The 15,439-nt window shown below is 55.7% G+C and overlaps 1 protein-coding gene across 8 annotated transcripts in view; it reads right to left on the bottom strand.

The window, feature by feature from the left end:
- Nucleotides 1-15,439, bottom strand: part of NTRK3 (neurotrophic receptor tyrosine kinase 3) — a 269,188-nt gene that overhangs the window by 169,431 nt on the left and 84,318 nt on the right. For all 8 annotated transcript variants that reach the window (XR_016218621.1, XM_070053298.2, XM_070053296.2 and 5 more), the window contains exons 10-11: nucleotides 1,836-1,859; nucleotides 364-431 (exon numbers count right to left, since the gene is read on the bottom strand). Coding sequence is in view for 7 of the 8 variants with exons in the window: in XM_070053298.2 (XP_069909399.1) it covers nucleotides 364-431; nucleotides 1,836-1,859 (92 nt within the window). In the remaining variant the exon portion in view is untranslated. The remainder of the gene's footprint in view (nucleotides 1-363; nucleotides 432-1,835; nucleotides 1,860-15,439) is intronic.

The following is a 15,439-nucleotide window of genomic DNA, read 5'->3' as shown; positions in this document are numbered from 1 at the left end:
CCCCTTTCTTCCCCTCCTCAGAGCCATCTCAGGCCCTGGGAGAGGGGGCGGAGCTGATAAGAGATGCCCACGTTGCCCACAGAGACACCCTGAGCCCCTGCAGTCGCATGGCCAGCAGCCCCAGAGATGGGGTCTTTCCAGGTGCTCTCTCCCAGACCCTGGGCCTTGGAGCTGACCCCCGAAGCCTTCCTGAAACCAGGAACTCTCCCACCACACGGGAAGGCATACGCGGCTGACAGCCACCTGCTCATCCCTGCTTTCTCCTGCCCCAAGTCCTGGGGTTCCAAGTAAGGTGAGATTTGGGAAAGCAGTAACTAGACGAAGCCTGAGGGCTCCCTGCCTATCAACCATACAGTGACTCACCCCAAAAGTGTCTTCCTCTGGTTTGTGGGTCACAGTGATAGGAGGCGTGGGGCTCACATCAGCGGCAACTGAAAACCAAACATGAGGAGGAGGCCGTCAGCTCAGCTGCTGTGGACCCGCACCACGCCCCACCCCCCACCCCTCCCCCCAGCCTCCAGTGTCAGCTCAGCTGCAGTGGACCCACACCACCCCCACCCCTCCCCCCAGCCTCCAGTGGAGCCTGCTGTGGACCCGCACTACCCCCACCCCTCCCCCCAGCCTCCAGTGGAGCCTGCTGTGGATCCGCACTACCCCCACCCCTCCCCCCAGCCTCCAGTGGAGCCTGCTGTGGACCCGCACTACCCCCACCTCTCCCCCCAGCCTCCAGTGGAGCCTGCCGTGGACTCGCACCACCCCCACCCCCGTGGAGCCTGCTATGGACCCGCACCACCCCCACCCCTCCCCCCACCTTCCAGTGGAGCCACCTGGAAGCCAGTCTCCAGCCACCTGGCTTCCCAGGCTCTGCCCAGTCTCAGAGACCAGTTCCCTGCCGAGCCAACAGCCCAGTGCAGGCTCCAGAGGAAGAGCAGCCTCCACTTGCACCCCGCCCCCACCCCAGGGACAGCGCCACCACCTGGGCTCAGTGCACCCGGCTCCAGGCTGGAGGAGAAGAGCCCTGGGGTCCTGGCCAGCGTGGGATGAGCAGGCTTCCCTGGTGGCAGCTGCTGCCGGCACTGCAGCTCCACCGGGCAGACAAGGCTTTCCGCGGCCTGCCTGCACCCTTCCCTCTTGCTCCTGGGCCCCACAAACAGCCCACCGCTCCCCTACCTGACTGCAGTAACTCAGGTGGAAAACGGAACCATCTGAGCCCAAAGCACGCTTCACCCAGCCAGCCCCAGACGGCCCTCGGCCCTCGCTGCTGCCACCCCCACTCCCCCACAGGGAAGAAAGGGTTACAAACGCGAGTCTCCCTGCCCATCTCGAGCAAAATCCCAGCCTTTTAGGGTTGTGTATCCCTGACACCAAATCATCTCTAAATCGAAGCTCAAAATCCCACCCAGGACACAGGAGCTGTCAGGAGACCCCACAGATCCCACCTCCACCCCAGGGGAGCTGGCCGGCGGCTGGGCTCCCAACGCCAGGGAGAAATGCAGCAGGAGCAGACTCCCACTCTCTCTACAAGGACCATGGAGGCAACCGAGGGGGGCGTGCCAGGGCGTAGGAAACCCTGAAGCCCCTCTCCTGCGGGTAGGGCAGCCCACAGCATGGCCAGAACTCGGGGGTTCCCTGGGGAAACCGAGACATGGAACAACCACCCACAAAGAGGGGCTCAGAACTGCCCGAGCCATGTCTCTGCCCCCCCACACCTGCTCACGCCCACCATGCTCTCCGCCACTGTGGGCGGGCGAGCTGCACCAGGAAAGCTTTGTGGATTCCAGTTATCAAAGGTCTCAGAACCAACACACTTCAGAGCAACAGAGAAGGAGACTTACCTAAGTCAAAGATATCTGTGCTCTCTGCAAAAGAGGATGGAGAGAGTTAACAAGTGCAACAAAATCCAGAGCACGCTGTCCTAGCCACTCGGCCCTCCCGCTCACCAGCATCCCCGTTTCCATGGCAACCGACATGGAGCTCCTTGGTGCACCCCATGCTGCACTGCAGGGAACAAGAGACGATGTTTCAGGGCAGGGGCCCACCTGGGCGCTAGCTCCAGTACTGTGTGGGGAGTTGACCCCAACCAATCCACTGCCTTATACAGCCCATCCCCCTTCAGGCCCACAGCACGGGGACAGTGCTGCAGAGGGGCTTCCCGGGACAGCCTCAGGGTGAAATTCCCCAGATCGGTCCAAGGAGCGGATTCTGGTCAGTGGCACAGGAGGCCCTGGGAGTGCCTCCCTCTAGAATCTAGGCTCGTCTAGATGAGGGAATCTTAGCAATGAGGAGCTCAGGAAGTGAAAGAAAGATTCTGTACACAGCCCCAGCCACAGACAAGTCACACAGAAGAGACATCTGAGCTTGAAGCCCGGTCTTCTGAAATACCCGTCAGATGGGGAAAAACTGCTTCAAAGTAAGCGAAGACAGCTTCTGAGACCTGTGGGACACAGTGAAACACCTGTTCAAATGTGGGGGATTCCTGATGCACAGACAGGAGCAGAGGGTGAGAAAACCTGCACCCCAACAGGACAGGCACCCCACAAAGAAGACTGGGAAAACCTGCACCCAGCACCAGGACAGGCACCCCACAAACAGGGCCAAAGAGGACTGGGAAAACCTGCACCCCAGCACCAGGGCAGGCACCCCACCAAGAAGACTGGGAACCTGAGCCCCTAAGGGACAGGCACCCCACAAAGAGGACTGGAAAACCTGTGCCCCAACACTAGTACAGGCACCCCACAAAGACTGGGAAAACCTGCATCCCGGCACCAGGACAGGCACCTCACAAACAGGGCCAAAGAGGACTGGGAAACCTGCCCCCCCGCACCAGGGCAGGCACCCCACCAAGAAGACTGGGAACCTGAGCCCCTACGGGACAAGCACCCCACAAAGAGGACTGGAAAACCTGTGCCCCAACACTAGTACAGGCACCCCACAAAGACTGGGAAAACCTGCATCCTGGCACCAGAACAGTTACCCCACAAAGAGGACTGGGAAACCTGCCCCCCAGCACCAGGACAGGCACCCTACAAACAGGGCCAAAAAACTGTGTCACAGTTGAGCCAGAACAGCACAGCACAAAGAGAACACACAGAGGAAGCACCAGGCCCTCGTCTGTAGGAACCCTGTGACGTTCACAGCAGACTGTTCACAGAAGCCTTACAGGCCACACAGGAAAGGGCTGCTACATCCCAAGCTCTCAAAGACAACAGCTGTCAACCAGGAACACTGAATCCAGCAACTTACTTTTCATAAACAAAGGCAAGACCCAGACTTTCCAACATGGGCACAAGTGAGGGAATTCATCACCACCAGACCAGCCTCACAAAACCCGCGTGTGGGGGTCGGACATGCAGAAGCAGAAGAACCACCGTGAAGACACACAGCCGCAGGCAGAAGAACCACCGTGAAGACACACAGCCGTACACACCCTCCAGGAAGAGAACCAGGAGACTCACATGAGCAGCGGTAACTTCTGAAAACGAAAAGACTGGGTCATTGCTTATCCATAATAACCTTGAATGTAAATGGGTAAATTCCAATTAAAATACACAGACTGGCTCAACCTATGAAAAACAAGCGCCAACAGCACTTCTGCAGAGAACACACACAGAGTGAAAGCAGGGTGGAAGGTGGAAAGGTTGTCCCCACAGACAGACACCGACAGGGAGCAGGAGGAGCCACCCTCATATCAGGTAATGCAGACATGAAGACAGGGACTGCACAGACCCAGAAGGCCCCTGGGTGATGACAAGGGGTCAGCTGACAGGAAATCACACCACTGTAACTGTACCTATTGGGGCACCCCATTTTATTAAAGTTAGATGTAAAGAAAGAGACCGGTTCCGATGCAAGAACAGCGTGGGACTCAACACCCCACTTCTATCAACGGACAGATCACCCAGACAAAAGTCACAGGGAAGTCAGCGTTAAACTACACTGCAGGCCACACGAGCCCAGCGGCCACCAAGGGAGAGCCTCACCCAGCGGCTGAAGAGCCTGCATTCTGTCCACCGGCACACGGAACATTCTCTAGGGAAGACCCCGTGTTAGCCCACAAGTCGCCACAGATTCCGAAGAATCAAAATCATATCATGCATCATGCAACAGCTCTGACCACAGTGGAATAAAACTAGAATCAACAACAAAACCAACTCTAGAAGTTATACAAACAATGTGGTTCTGAATGGACGACAGGTCACCGAAGAAATCAAGAAGAAAATTCAAAAATGCCTTGAAACTAACGAAAACAGAAACACAATCTATCCACACTTGGAGGATACAGCAAGAGCAGTTCTAAGGGACCGGTGTGTGGTGGAGCAGATAAAGCTGCCACCTGCGACACCAGCAGCCCTTATGGTTGCCAGTTCCAGTCCTGGCTGCTCCACTTCTGATTTAGCTCCTGCTATGGCCTGGGAAAGCAGTGGAAAGAAAGATGATCTGAGTCTTTGGGCCACTGCATCCAAGTGGGGACCCAGAAGAAGCTCCTGGCTCCTGGCTTCTGACTGGCCCATCTCCAGCCATTGCCAGCAGATGGAAGACCTTTCTCTCTGTCTCTCCCTCTCTCTGTCTGTAAATTTACCTCTCAAATAAATACATCTTTTAAAACAGTCAGAGATGGCCAGCACCGCGGCTCACTAGGCTAATCTTCCACCTTGCGGCGCCGGCACATCGGGTTCTAGTCCCGGTCGGGGCACCGGATTCTGTCCCAGTTGCCCCTCTTCCAGGCCAGCTCTCTGCTGTGGCCAGGGAGTGCAGTGGAGGATGGCCCAAGTACTTGGGCCCTGCACCCCATGGGAGACCAGGATAAGTACCTGGCTCCTGCCATCTGATCAGCGCGGTGCGCCAGCCGCAGCGCGCCGGCCGCGGCGGCCATTGGAGGGTAAACCAATGGCAAAAGGAAGACCTTTCTCTCTGTCTCTCTCTCTCACTGTCCACTCTGCCTGTCAAAAAATAAAATAAAATAAAATAGTCAGAGATGAAAAGGAGATATTATACTGATATCATAGAAAGACAAAGGATCATTAGGGACTGTTATAAATAACTACATGCCAATAAAATTGAAAGCCTAGAAGAAATGGATACATTTCTGGTTATATATAACTTACAGAAGTGGCATCATGAAGAGGTAGACAATCTGAACAAACTGATAATGATGAATGAGCCTGAATCAGTAATAAGCTTCCCAAGAATGAAATGCCTAGGACCAGAAGGCTTCACTGCTAAGTTAGGTCAAACTATTTATTTATTCATTTTTATTCGAAAGGTAGAGGTACAGAGAGATGGAGACACAGAGACAGACAGAACTCCCATCCCTGCTCACTCTCCAAATACACACCACAGCCAAGGCTGGAGCGTGTCCCATGTGGTGGCAGGGGCCCGACTGCTGGAGCCATCCCCTGCTGTCTGCCAGGGAGTGCAAGTCAGGCGAACTCAGGCTCTCCTACACAGGGCACAGGCACCCAGGCAATGTCTTCATAGCTGTGCCTGATGCCTGCTCCTCAACCAGACTTTGAAGCAAGAACTAACATAAATTCTTCAACTATCCTAAAATATCAGACGGGAAGGAACTCAGCCAAACTCATTCCATGAGGACAGCCTTAGCTTGCTTCTGAAACCAGACAAGGCCACAACACCGACACAAACAAAACTAGAGACCAATACCCCTGACAAACAGAGATGCAAGAATTCCCAACAAACACCAGCAATCAAATCCAGCGACATATCACTGGAATCTACCCTAAGAACGCATCCAGATCACAGATCTCCACATCACAGATCAGTAAATGAGACGTATCCCACAGCAGAATGAAGGACAAAGTCACGCGAGCATCCCAACAGCTGCAGAAAAGACCTCCCAGGAAGCGCACCATCCATTCTGCTTACACCCGGAGCAAATCAGGTGGACCAGGAACAAGCCTCATCACACTAAAGGCTTTACGTGATAAACCCACAGCCACCACCATGCCGAATGGTGAGAAGCTACAAGCATTTCCACCAAGGTCTAGAACAGGCAAGAATGAGCACTCTCACTACTCTTATTCAATGCAATACCAGAAGTTTTGACAAAGCCATTATGCAAGAAAAAGAACTAAAAATCGTACAAATACAGAGGAAGTCAAATTATCCCTGTCTGCAGACAACAAGATTCTACACATTTGGAACTCAGGACACCACAATGACCATCAGAACTTGGGACACACCCAGAGACCATCAGAACTCAGGATACCACCTAGATACCATCAGAACTCGGGACACCCAGAGACCATCAGAACTTGGGATACCCAGAGACCATCAGAACTCGGGACACCAACCAGAGACCATCAGAACTCGGGACATCCATAGGCCATCAGAACTCAGGATACCACCCAGAGACCATCAGAACTCCGGACACCCAGAGACCATCAGAACTCAGGATACCCAGAGACCATCAGAACTCAGGACACACCAAGAGACCATCAGAACTCAGAACACCCAGAGACCATCAGAACTCAGGACACACCAAGAGACCATCAGAACTCAGGACACCTGTGGGGAGCAGCCCGGACTAGACTGTTACTGGAATTAAGACTTATTCTATGCATCTGCTCTCCCACAATATGGCGCTGGGAGAGAAGTAAACAGCTTCCGCACAGCTGCCTCCAGTTCAACCAATAAACTGTAGGACTTGCTCCTGATTGGAGAGCAGCGTACTCGGCGTGTGGGCAGCCGAGTTGGGATTGGCGGAGGAGGACTATAAAGGAGGAGAGAGACGGCATGCACCGGGAACATCTATGGGGAACATCTAAGGGAACCCGTGCAGCCCCCGAGAAAGCCGGCCGGCGGTGTGCCGCTCCCCTGCGGAAGTGGGGAATGTGGCCAGGGGGAACTGCCCTTCCACGAAGGTGGAAGGGATAGTAGCCAACCCGGGAAGAACCAGCAGCAAACCCGGGGAGGGCCGAGCAGACGAAAGAACAGCGCAGGGTCCTGTGTTGCTCCTCCACGAAGAGGGGGAGCGACATAATGGTGCCGTGACTCGGATATGAAGCCTAGGCAGGGCTTAGTGTTGCTCCTCCACGAAGAGGGGGAGCGACATAATGGTGCCGTGACTCGGATAGGAAACCTAGGACGGATAGCAAACTTAGGAGGGAAGAAACGGGAAGAAACGGGAAGAATTGGGAAAATATCGGAGAGAGAGACTAGCAAACAGCCTAGGGAAAAGCCGGACGAAAAGGGTGCCGGAAGAAGCTATTGAAAGCCTAGGCATAGACTCGGATACGGACTACGGGGGGAAGCTGGGAGAAATCTCTAAGGGCGAAAGCGAAAGTGAAAGCTAGAACAAACAGACTCGGACGCGGACTGTGGGGAGAGGCCAGGAGAAATGAGGGAGGAGTATTGTTGGAGGAAAGCTTGGGGAAACATACCGGGTAGAGAAAAATGTTAGGGAAATTGAAGCCGCGGGGGGCAGGCCAAGGCGGACACGAAAGCCACTTTGGGATTCTCAAGTTAGCCCGGGAATAGGGGGCGAAAAGTTGAAACCAGAAGCTGAGACGTAAGCCAGATTGGGATCCGTCTGATTAGCCCGGGGAGCAAAGGACGGGAAGCCAAACCGTGGGGCGGAGACGTACGCTGGGTTGAATTCGCCAGGCTAGCCCGGGGAACTTAGATTGAATGCTAGTGGCGGACACGTGAGCTACGCTGTGTTACTCGCGGAAGCCGCCGCGTGCAGAGAGAGCACGGGGCGTGAATAGATAGGGAACGGGGCTGGCGTAGGCCGTGGTGCAGACGCGAAGGGCGTGGAGACCGCGGAGCGCGCGAAGCCAAGCCGCGCAAAGCCGGGAAGCCGCGCAGATGAGAAACGCGGGCTGAAGCGGCTCGGCGGGAAAGCCGCGGAGAAATAGCCTCGGGGCGGAGCCTGCCGGCAGGGCGAGGCACCGGGAAGCTGCAGGGATAAGAGAAACAGAAGTTTTAGAAGTAAAGTGAGAGAAATAGGAATGCTGGAAGATAGAAGTAAAATGGGAGAAATAGGAATGCCCGGAGATGGAGAAATAGAGAAAAATAAGGCCTCCCCTCAACATGGCAATGAGAAAGCTTGCATTCGGTCTGCCTGATTAAGTGAGGCGATGAGCACGATGAGCACCTGCGGTGGCTAGCAGCTTATGCGCCGCAGGTCACCGAAGACAGGCACGAATTAACATCAGTAAGGCCTCCCCACAAAAAGGCAATGAGAAGGCTTGGATTCGGTTTGCCTGATAGAGCTTGTAAGCCCCTGCAGGCTCGACCAGAGCATGCGCTGCAGGGCACCGAACACAGGCACGCATCAGCGCCTAAAAACCTCCTCACAACATGGCGAAGAGAGGACCCGGATTCGGTTTTCCTGATTGATAGGACTTGTAAGAGCCTGTGGCAACTCTAGCAAGTAGAGCAGAGTGTGTGCCGCGGGACACCGAAGACAGGCGCGTATCAACGCCAAAAATAAAAAGAAAGGGGGATCTGTGGGGAGCAGCCCGGACTAGACTGTTACTGGAATTAAGACTTATTCTATGCATCTGCTCTCCCACAATATGGCGCTGGGAGAGAAGTAAACAGCTTCCGCACAGCTGCCTCCAGTTCAACCAATAAACTGTAGGACTTGCTCCTGATTGGAGAGCAGCGTACTCGGCGTGTGGGCAGCCGAGTTGGGATTGGCGGAGGAGGACTATAAAGGAGGAGAGAGACGGCATGCACCGGGAACATCTATGGGGAACATCTAAGGGAACCCGTGCAGCCCCCGAGAAAGCCGGCCGGCGGTGTGCCGCTCCCCTGCGGAAGTGGGGAATGTGGCCAGGGGGAACTGCCCTTCCACGGAGGTGGAAGGGATAGTAGCCAACCCGGGAAGAACCAGCAGCAAACCCGGGGAGGGCCGAGCAGACGAAAGAACAGCGCAGGGTCCTGTGTTGCTCCTCCACGAAGAGGGGGAGCGACAGACACCAACCAGAGACCATCAGAACTCAGGACACCACCCAGAGACCATCAGAACTTGGGCAAATTCAGTCAATTTAGTTACATTTCCAGCTAATAATGAACTCACCAAGAAAACCTGTAAGAGCAATCTCATCATAATAGCTACCAAAAGGAAGCAAATAAAACACATTAGAATAAATTTAACCAGAAATGAAAGACCTCTACAATGAAAATTACAAAATACTAGTGAAGGTGATTGAAGATTCAAAAAATGGAAAGAATTTTCATGTTCACGGATTGGAAGAACCAACATTATTGAAATGTCCCATGTCACCCAAAGCTATTTACAGATTCAACAAAATCTCCATCAAAAAAACAATGAATTTCTTCAGAGAACTAAGAAAACAAAAATCCATGGAAGCAAGAAAGAGCCTGAATACCCACAGCAGTCACCAAAATGGGCCGAGCTGAAGCATCACAGAACCAGATTTCAAGTCACACGACAGAGCTACTGGAATCAGAACAGCATGGCGCTGGCACAAAAACAGACCCGGAGCAACAGAGCAGAGACCCTAGAAAACAATCCATACATCTGCATCCAACCAGTATTTGACAATGGTGTCAAAAACACCGTGATTCACTGTCGTGATTCACCCTGATTCGCTGTCGGTGGACATCCACTGTCGGTGGGGAGGTGGACGTGCAGGTGCCGTGAGAATGTGAGGGAGGGAGCCCTGATTCACTGTCAGTGGACATGTGGACATTCGCTGTCGGTGGACATTCGCTGTCGGTGGGGACGTGGACGTGCAGGTGCCGTGAGAATGTGGGGGAGGGAGCCCTGATTCACTGTCGGTGGGGACGTGGACGTGGACGTGGACGTGCAGCCGCTCTGGAGGCTCCTCGGGAAGCGGAGAGGAGACCACAGCCCTACCACATGACTCCAGATGGAGTCACAGGGAATGAAGTCAGCCCCTGCACGACGCCCGCACTTCCAGGTTCATTCCGGACAACTCGCAACAGTGAGGATACGGAATCAGCCCAGGTGCCCGCCACGGCTGAGCAGATAAGGAAAACGTGGTGAACATACACAACAGAGTTGTGGCCACAGGAAAATAAAATCTGACATGCACAGCAAAATCAATGGAGCTGGAGATCACTGTGTTAAGTGAAACAAGTCAGAGAGACACACACCACATGTTCTATCTCTTCTGTGGAAGTTTTAAGACAAATATTTAACCTGAACTTAGAATGGCAGTTACCACTGGCTCGGAAGGGCAGAAGGAGAATGGGAGATGGGAGCCAACACACAGTCAGGTGCAGTAGGTCCCAGTGTCCACAGCACTGGGGGGTTCACAGCAGTGCATTAACCACCCTAGAGAGGGCAGGCACTGAGGCAAAGTTGCCACCTGCGACGCCGGCATCCCATTGGGTGCCAGTTCATGTCCTGGCTGCTCCACTTCCATCCAGCTCCCTGCTCATGGCCTGGGAAAAGCAGTGGAAGACAGCTCAGTGCTTGGACCCCTGCACCCACGTGCAAGAGTGGAAGCAGCTCCTGCTCCTGGCTTCTGTCTGGCCCAGCCCTGGCTGATGCAAGCACGTAGGAAGTGACCAGCAGATGGAAGACCTCTCTTCCTATCTCTCCCTGTCTCTCCCTGTCTCTCCCTGTCTCTCCCTGTCTCTCTGTCTCCTTGCCTCTCCCTGACTCTCCCTCTCTCCCTGTCTCTCCCTGTCTCTCCCTGACTCTCCCTGTCTCTCCCTGTCTCTCTCTCCTTGTCTCTCCCTGTCTCTCCCTGTCTCTCTGTCTCTCCCTGTCTCTCTGTCTCTCTGTCTCTCCCTGTCTCTCTGTCTCCCTGTCTCTCCCTGTCTCTCCCAGTCTCTCTCCCTGTCTCTCCCTGCCTCTCCCTGTCTCTCTCCCTGTCTCTCCCTGTCTCTCTCCTTGTCTCTCCCTGTCTCTCCCTGTCTCTCTGTCTCTCCCTGTTTCTCTCTGTCTCTCCCTGTCTCTCTCTCTCCTTGTCTCTCCCTGTCTCTCTGTCTCTCCCTGTCTCTCTGTCTCCCTGTCTCTCCCTGTCTCTTTCCCTGTTTCTCCCTGTCTCTCCCTGTCTCTCTCTCTCCCTGTCTCTCCCTGTCTCTCTCCTTGTCTCTCCCTGTCTCTCCCTGTCTCTCTGTCTCTCCCTGTTTCTCTGTCTCTCCCTGTCTCTCCCTGTCTCTCTCTCCCCGTCTCTCCCTGTCTCTCCCTCTCTCTCCCTGTCTCTCCCTGTCTCTCTCTCTCCCTGTCTCTCTCCCTGTCTCTCCCTGTCTCTCTCCTTGTCTCTCCCTGTCTCTCCCTGTCTCTCTGTCTCTCCCTGTCTCTCTCTCCCCGTCTCTCCCTGTCTCTCCCTCTCTCTCCCTGTCTCTCCCTGTCTCTCTCTGTCTCTCCCTGTCTCTCTCTGTCTCTCCCTATCTCTCCCTGTCTCTCTGTCTCTCCCTGTCTCTCTCTCCCCGTCTCTCCCTGTCTCTCCCTCTCTCTCCCTGTCTCTCCCTGTCTCTCTCTGTCTCTCCCTCTCTCTCTCTGTCTCTCCCTATCTCTCCCTGTCTTTCCCTGTCTCTCTCTGTCTCTCCCTGTCTCTCTCTCTCTCTCTCTCCTTATCTATCTGTAGCTCTTTCAAATAAATAAGTAAATAAATCTCTAAAAAAAAAAATAAACAAACACTGCACAGGAGCAGGCGGCAGTGTCCGCAGAACAGTGGGGTGACTGCCGTTCACCGGACAAGGACATAGGAGAGGGAAGCTGCAGCCCCGACACACGAGAGAGGGAAACAGAAAGGCCGGTTGCCCAATCTGACTGCTGTGTGAGTACATTTCAATGAGTACATGTTTAGATGTGTCCCGTAAGAATGTGCAAACATTGCATGTCAATCAAACTTGTTTTAAAATTTAAAAATTAATAAATTTAAATTTAAAACTTTTTTAATAAGAAGGGATTAGAGCTGGATCCAAATACAAGCCCGGCTCCCCTGCTCACCCCCAGACTCCCCCCAAGGGCGCAGCTGGCACCGCCCAGTGGAGACAGTGAGGACTCCTTGGGGAGATGGTGCTGTCAGGGCTGGGGCAGGGGCAGGGACAGCCTGGGGACCAGCAGCTGCGGGGGCCTGAGGAAGGGCACCAGAGCTGACAGAGAGGGGCCCAGGCCAACGTGGGACGATCGGAGCCACGAAAGAGCACCCATCACAGACTGTCACTCCCTGATCCGTGTCCGCTAACTCCAGCACCCAGGAAGGTAACTGCATCTGGAGACACCCAAGGTGAGGCCACGGCGTGCTTCCTAAGGCCGTGGGCTGCTGTCCCAGAAGCAGAGGACATCTGGACACAGACACACACAGAGGGGTGAGCACGTGGAGACACAGGGAGAGCCAGCACGTGCCCACCGAGGGCGAGGCCTCAGAAGGACCCAGCCCTGCCCACACCGTGGCCTCAGACTTCAGCTTCCAAGCGGCGAGCCCGTGGAAGTTTGTGGCTGAAGGCCCAGTCTGGGGCTTCACTCTGGCTGCCCCAGCAAACAGTACGTGGTTACCTGGACAGGGCCAGGGAATGTTCCCTGCACAGGAGAAGCTTGCAAGCAAGCATCAGCAGTGAGACGTGGAAGAACGGTGAGAAACAAGCCACTCAGGCCGGTTGAAGACACTGTGCTCACTGGATTGTGGGCCTGGCCTGGCACTCAAGACGTTCGCCAAGTCCCAGCTCCACTCCCAAGTGCAACTTCCTACTGATGCATGTCCAGGCTCAGCAGGCAATGGCTCCCTGCCAATCATGCGGAGACCAGGAAGGAGTTCCTGGCTCCCAGCCCTGGCCCGGGCCAGCCCAGGCCATTGCAGGCATTTGGGCAGTGGATTAAATGAATGAGAAGACGTCTTAATGCACTCTTCTCATTCACTTCAAAAGGGAACCATCAGTGCAGTGCAGAAGTGCGGCAGGACCGTGGGCAGATGATAAAGTCCCCTGCTGCAGTGTTCCTGCCAAACACGTCACCAGGAGTGAGCACTGGGACACTGGGCTCCGCGGCCTCCTGGGCACAAGGACTCTGTCGCAGGGCCCCTTCTCTGCCACCCGCTGCTGTCCGTCTGACACAGGCTCAGTGAGCCAGTGCTGCACAGGACAGGACCGGCTGAGGGGTGAGGTGAGGAGCCTGCATCTCATTGGGGTGTTTGGCCTTTAGGTTGTGGGGGGCTTGCCCCTCATGAGAGGGTGGGGAAGCCCAGCCCCCCTGCTCCCCGTCTCTCTCCCTGACGAGCCCTGGGGTCATCCTCGGCTCAGCTCCAGCAGACGCCAGACTAATGGGGCCACTGAGCTTGGACCACGAGCCTCCAAACCGTGAGCCGAAATCACCCTTCGTCCTCCCACGTGGCTCCTCTCGGGTGTGAAGTGAGAGCAGTCAGGCAGTCGCCACTGGGGCCCTGGCAGCCACGAACCAGGCCCCCAGCTGCTCTGCAGCTCTGCCCTCCCTCCCTCCCACCAAGTGCCCTGGAAGCAGAGTGCAAAGGGGCAGGGTCCCCCTAAAGCCCAGCTCCCAGACCCCACCCCAGCACTCGGCCTCCACTGGTCTGAGTGGGGCTGGAGCATTGAGCTGCTCCCGAGGACTCTGGTCTGGGGACCCCACCTGGAGCACCTGCGGCCTAAGGGGCACTGACAGCTCATCACGGAGACCCACTGACCGGCATGGAGCTGCCACACCGCAGAGGACAGAGGAGGGGTCGGGGGCTGCAGGAGGCACAGGGCTTCTTCCCACCCCACACCTGCTTCTGCCTCCCCAGCTCTCAGGACCTCCCCTGAGGGGCCGTCTTTATGTCAGCACGGCCTGGCCTGGCTTTGCAGTCCAACCAAGCAAAGCTCAGCACCCAGAGGCCACGGCCAGGACACTCTAACTTGCCTAAACAGCACCCAGCGGGGCCCGACGGGAGGGGTCCCGAGGCTTCTGGCCAGGCACACGGGGTGCCGGTCTCCCCCACCCCGGGGAGGCTCTTCATCCCCCAGACTTCAGTGGAAGAAATGAGCTTCATGCAGCCCTGGGTGCAGCCTGCGTTTGAGCCCCGAGACCAAGCCCCCCAGCACAGAGACACAGAAGCCCTGGTATTACAGTTGTGCAGTAGCCTTCACACAGACCACGCACGTGCACACACATGTGTCCTATCAGTCTTCAATGCGTGCACACACATGTGCATCCGATCAGGCTTCAGCATGTGCACACACGTGCGTCCTATCAGTCTTCAGCATGTGCACACGTGTGCATCCTCAGTCTTCAGCATGTGCACACACGTGCGTCCTATTAGTCTTCAGCATGTGCACACATGTGCATCTGATCAGTCTTCAGCATGTGCACACGTGTGCATCCTCAGTCTTCAGCATGTGCACACACGTGCATCCTATCAGTCTTCAGCGCATGCACACACATGTGTCCTCAGGCTTCAGTGTGTGCATCCTATCAGTCTTCAGCTCGTGCCCATGCATGCGTCCTCAGGCTTCAGCGTGTGCACACGTGTGCATCCTATCAGTCTTCAGCACATGCACACACATGTGCCCTCAGTCTTCAGTGTGTGCACATGTGTGCATCCTATCAGTCTCAGGCTTCCCCTGCCCAGTCTGTCCCCAGCACAAATCACCAAGGTCAGCAAGCACACTGGCCTGGGTACCTCTTGCACACATCTCCCGAGGACCCTGGGCTGGTGCTTGCTCCTTATGGGCGGTGCTGTGAGGGGGGTGGATCCAGTGGGACGTCCATAGGTCAGGGATCCTAGGACCCTGGTGCCTCCCAGGCTTCCTCTTGGAGATGTGACCTCTCCTCCCACATGTGCTCCTGCCATGGTGACACTGTCCACCCTGAGGTCCTGACAGGGCCAGCACCATGACCTTGAGCCTCCAGGACTGTGAGTGAAGTAAACCTCTCTGCACGTAACTGCGTGCTCCACGTAAGAAGACGGATGGATGCGGCAAAGGCACACAGCCCCGTGGACAGAGACCTGTCCGTCACAGAGCCACTGACAGGCCCTGCAGCCACTGTCACTAACTCCTGGTGTCTCCTCCCCCAGCAGTGGCAATGGATCTGACACGTCCTGGCCCAGACAGGACAGTTCACTGCTCTAAACTCAACCTTGCCAAACCCTTCCAGGTCAGCTTCAAGCCGTGGTCTGCTCAGCTGAGCATCGCTGAGGCATCCGTGGCTGCTGCTTGCTCCCTACAGGCCCAGGCAGGAGAGAGCCACAGCCCTGAGGCCTCTGCCTGCACCGAGCCCCCAAGCCCCCAAGGAGAAGGGCCCACAGCCTGTGACACGTGTTTCACATACCTCACGTCGGCCAGAAGCCACAAGACCCTCGTGGGAGCAGTTCACAGACCAGGACACTGAGGCCCAGGGTCTCCCAACAAGGAAAGGGAGGGTTGGGATTCCAACTCTGCAGTCCCTCTGTGTGCCCCTCTGCCCACGTGCCCTCTCCTGCCCTGCTGAGTGGGGCCGGGGGTTCTCCTGTGGCCGCCAGGGAGGAGGAGACGCTGT

The sequence above is a fragment of the Oryctolagus cuniculus genome, chromosome 12 (genome assembly GCF_051225735.1).
Source record: "Oryctolagus cuniculus isolate XC-2025 breed Fujian yellow rabbit chromosome 12, ASM5122573v1, whole genome shotgun sequence".
In the NCBI taxonomy this organism is placed as follows: domain Eukaryota; kingdom Metazoa; phylum Chordata; class Mammalia; order Lagomorpha; family Leporidae; genus Oryctolagus; species Oryctolagus cuniculus.
This window is presented reverse-complemented; position numbering and strand designations above follow the sequence as displayed.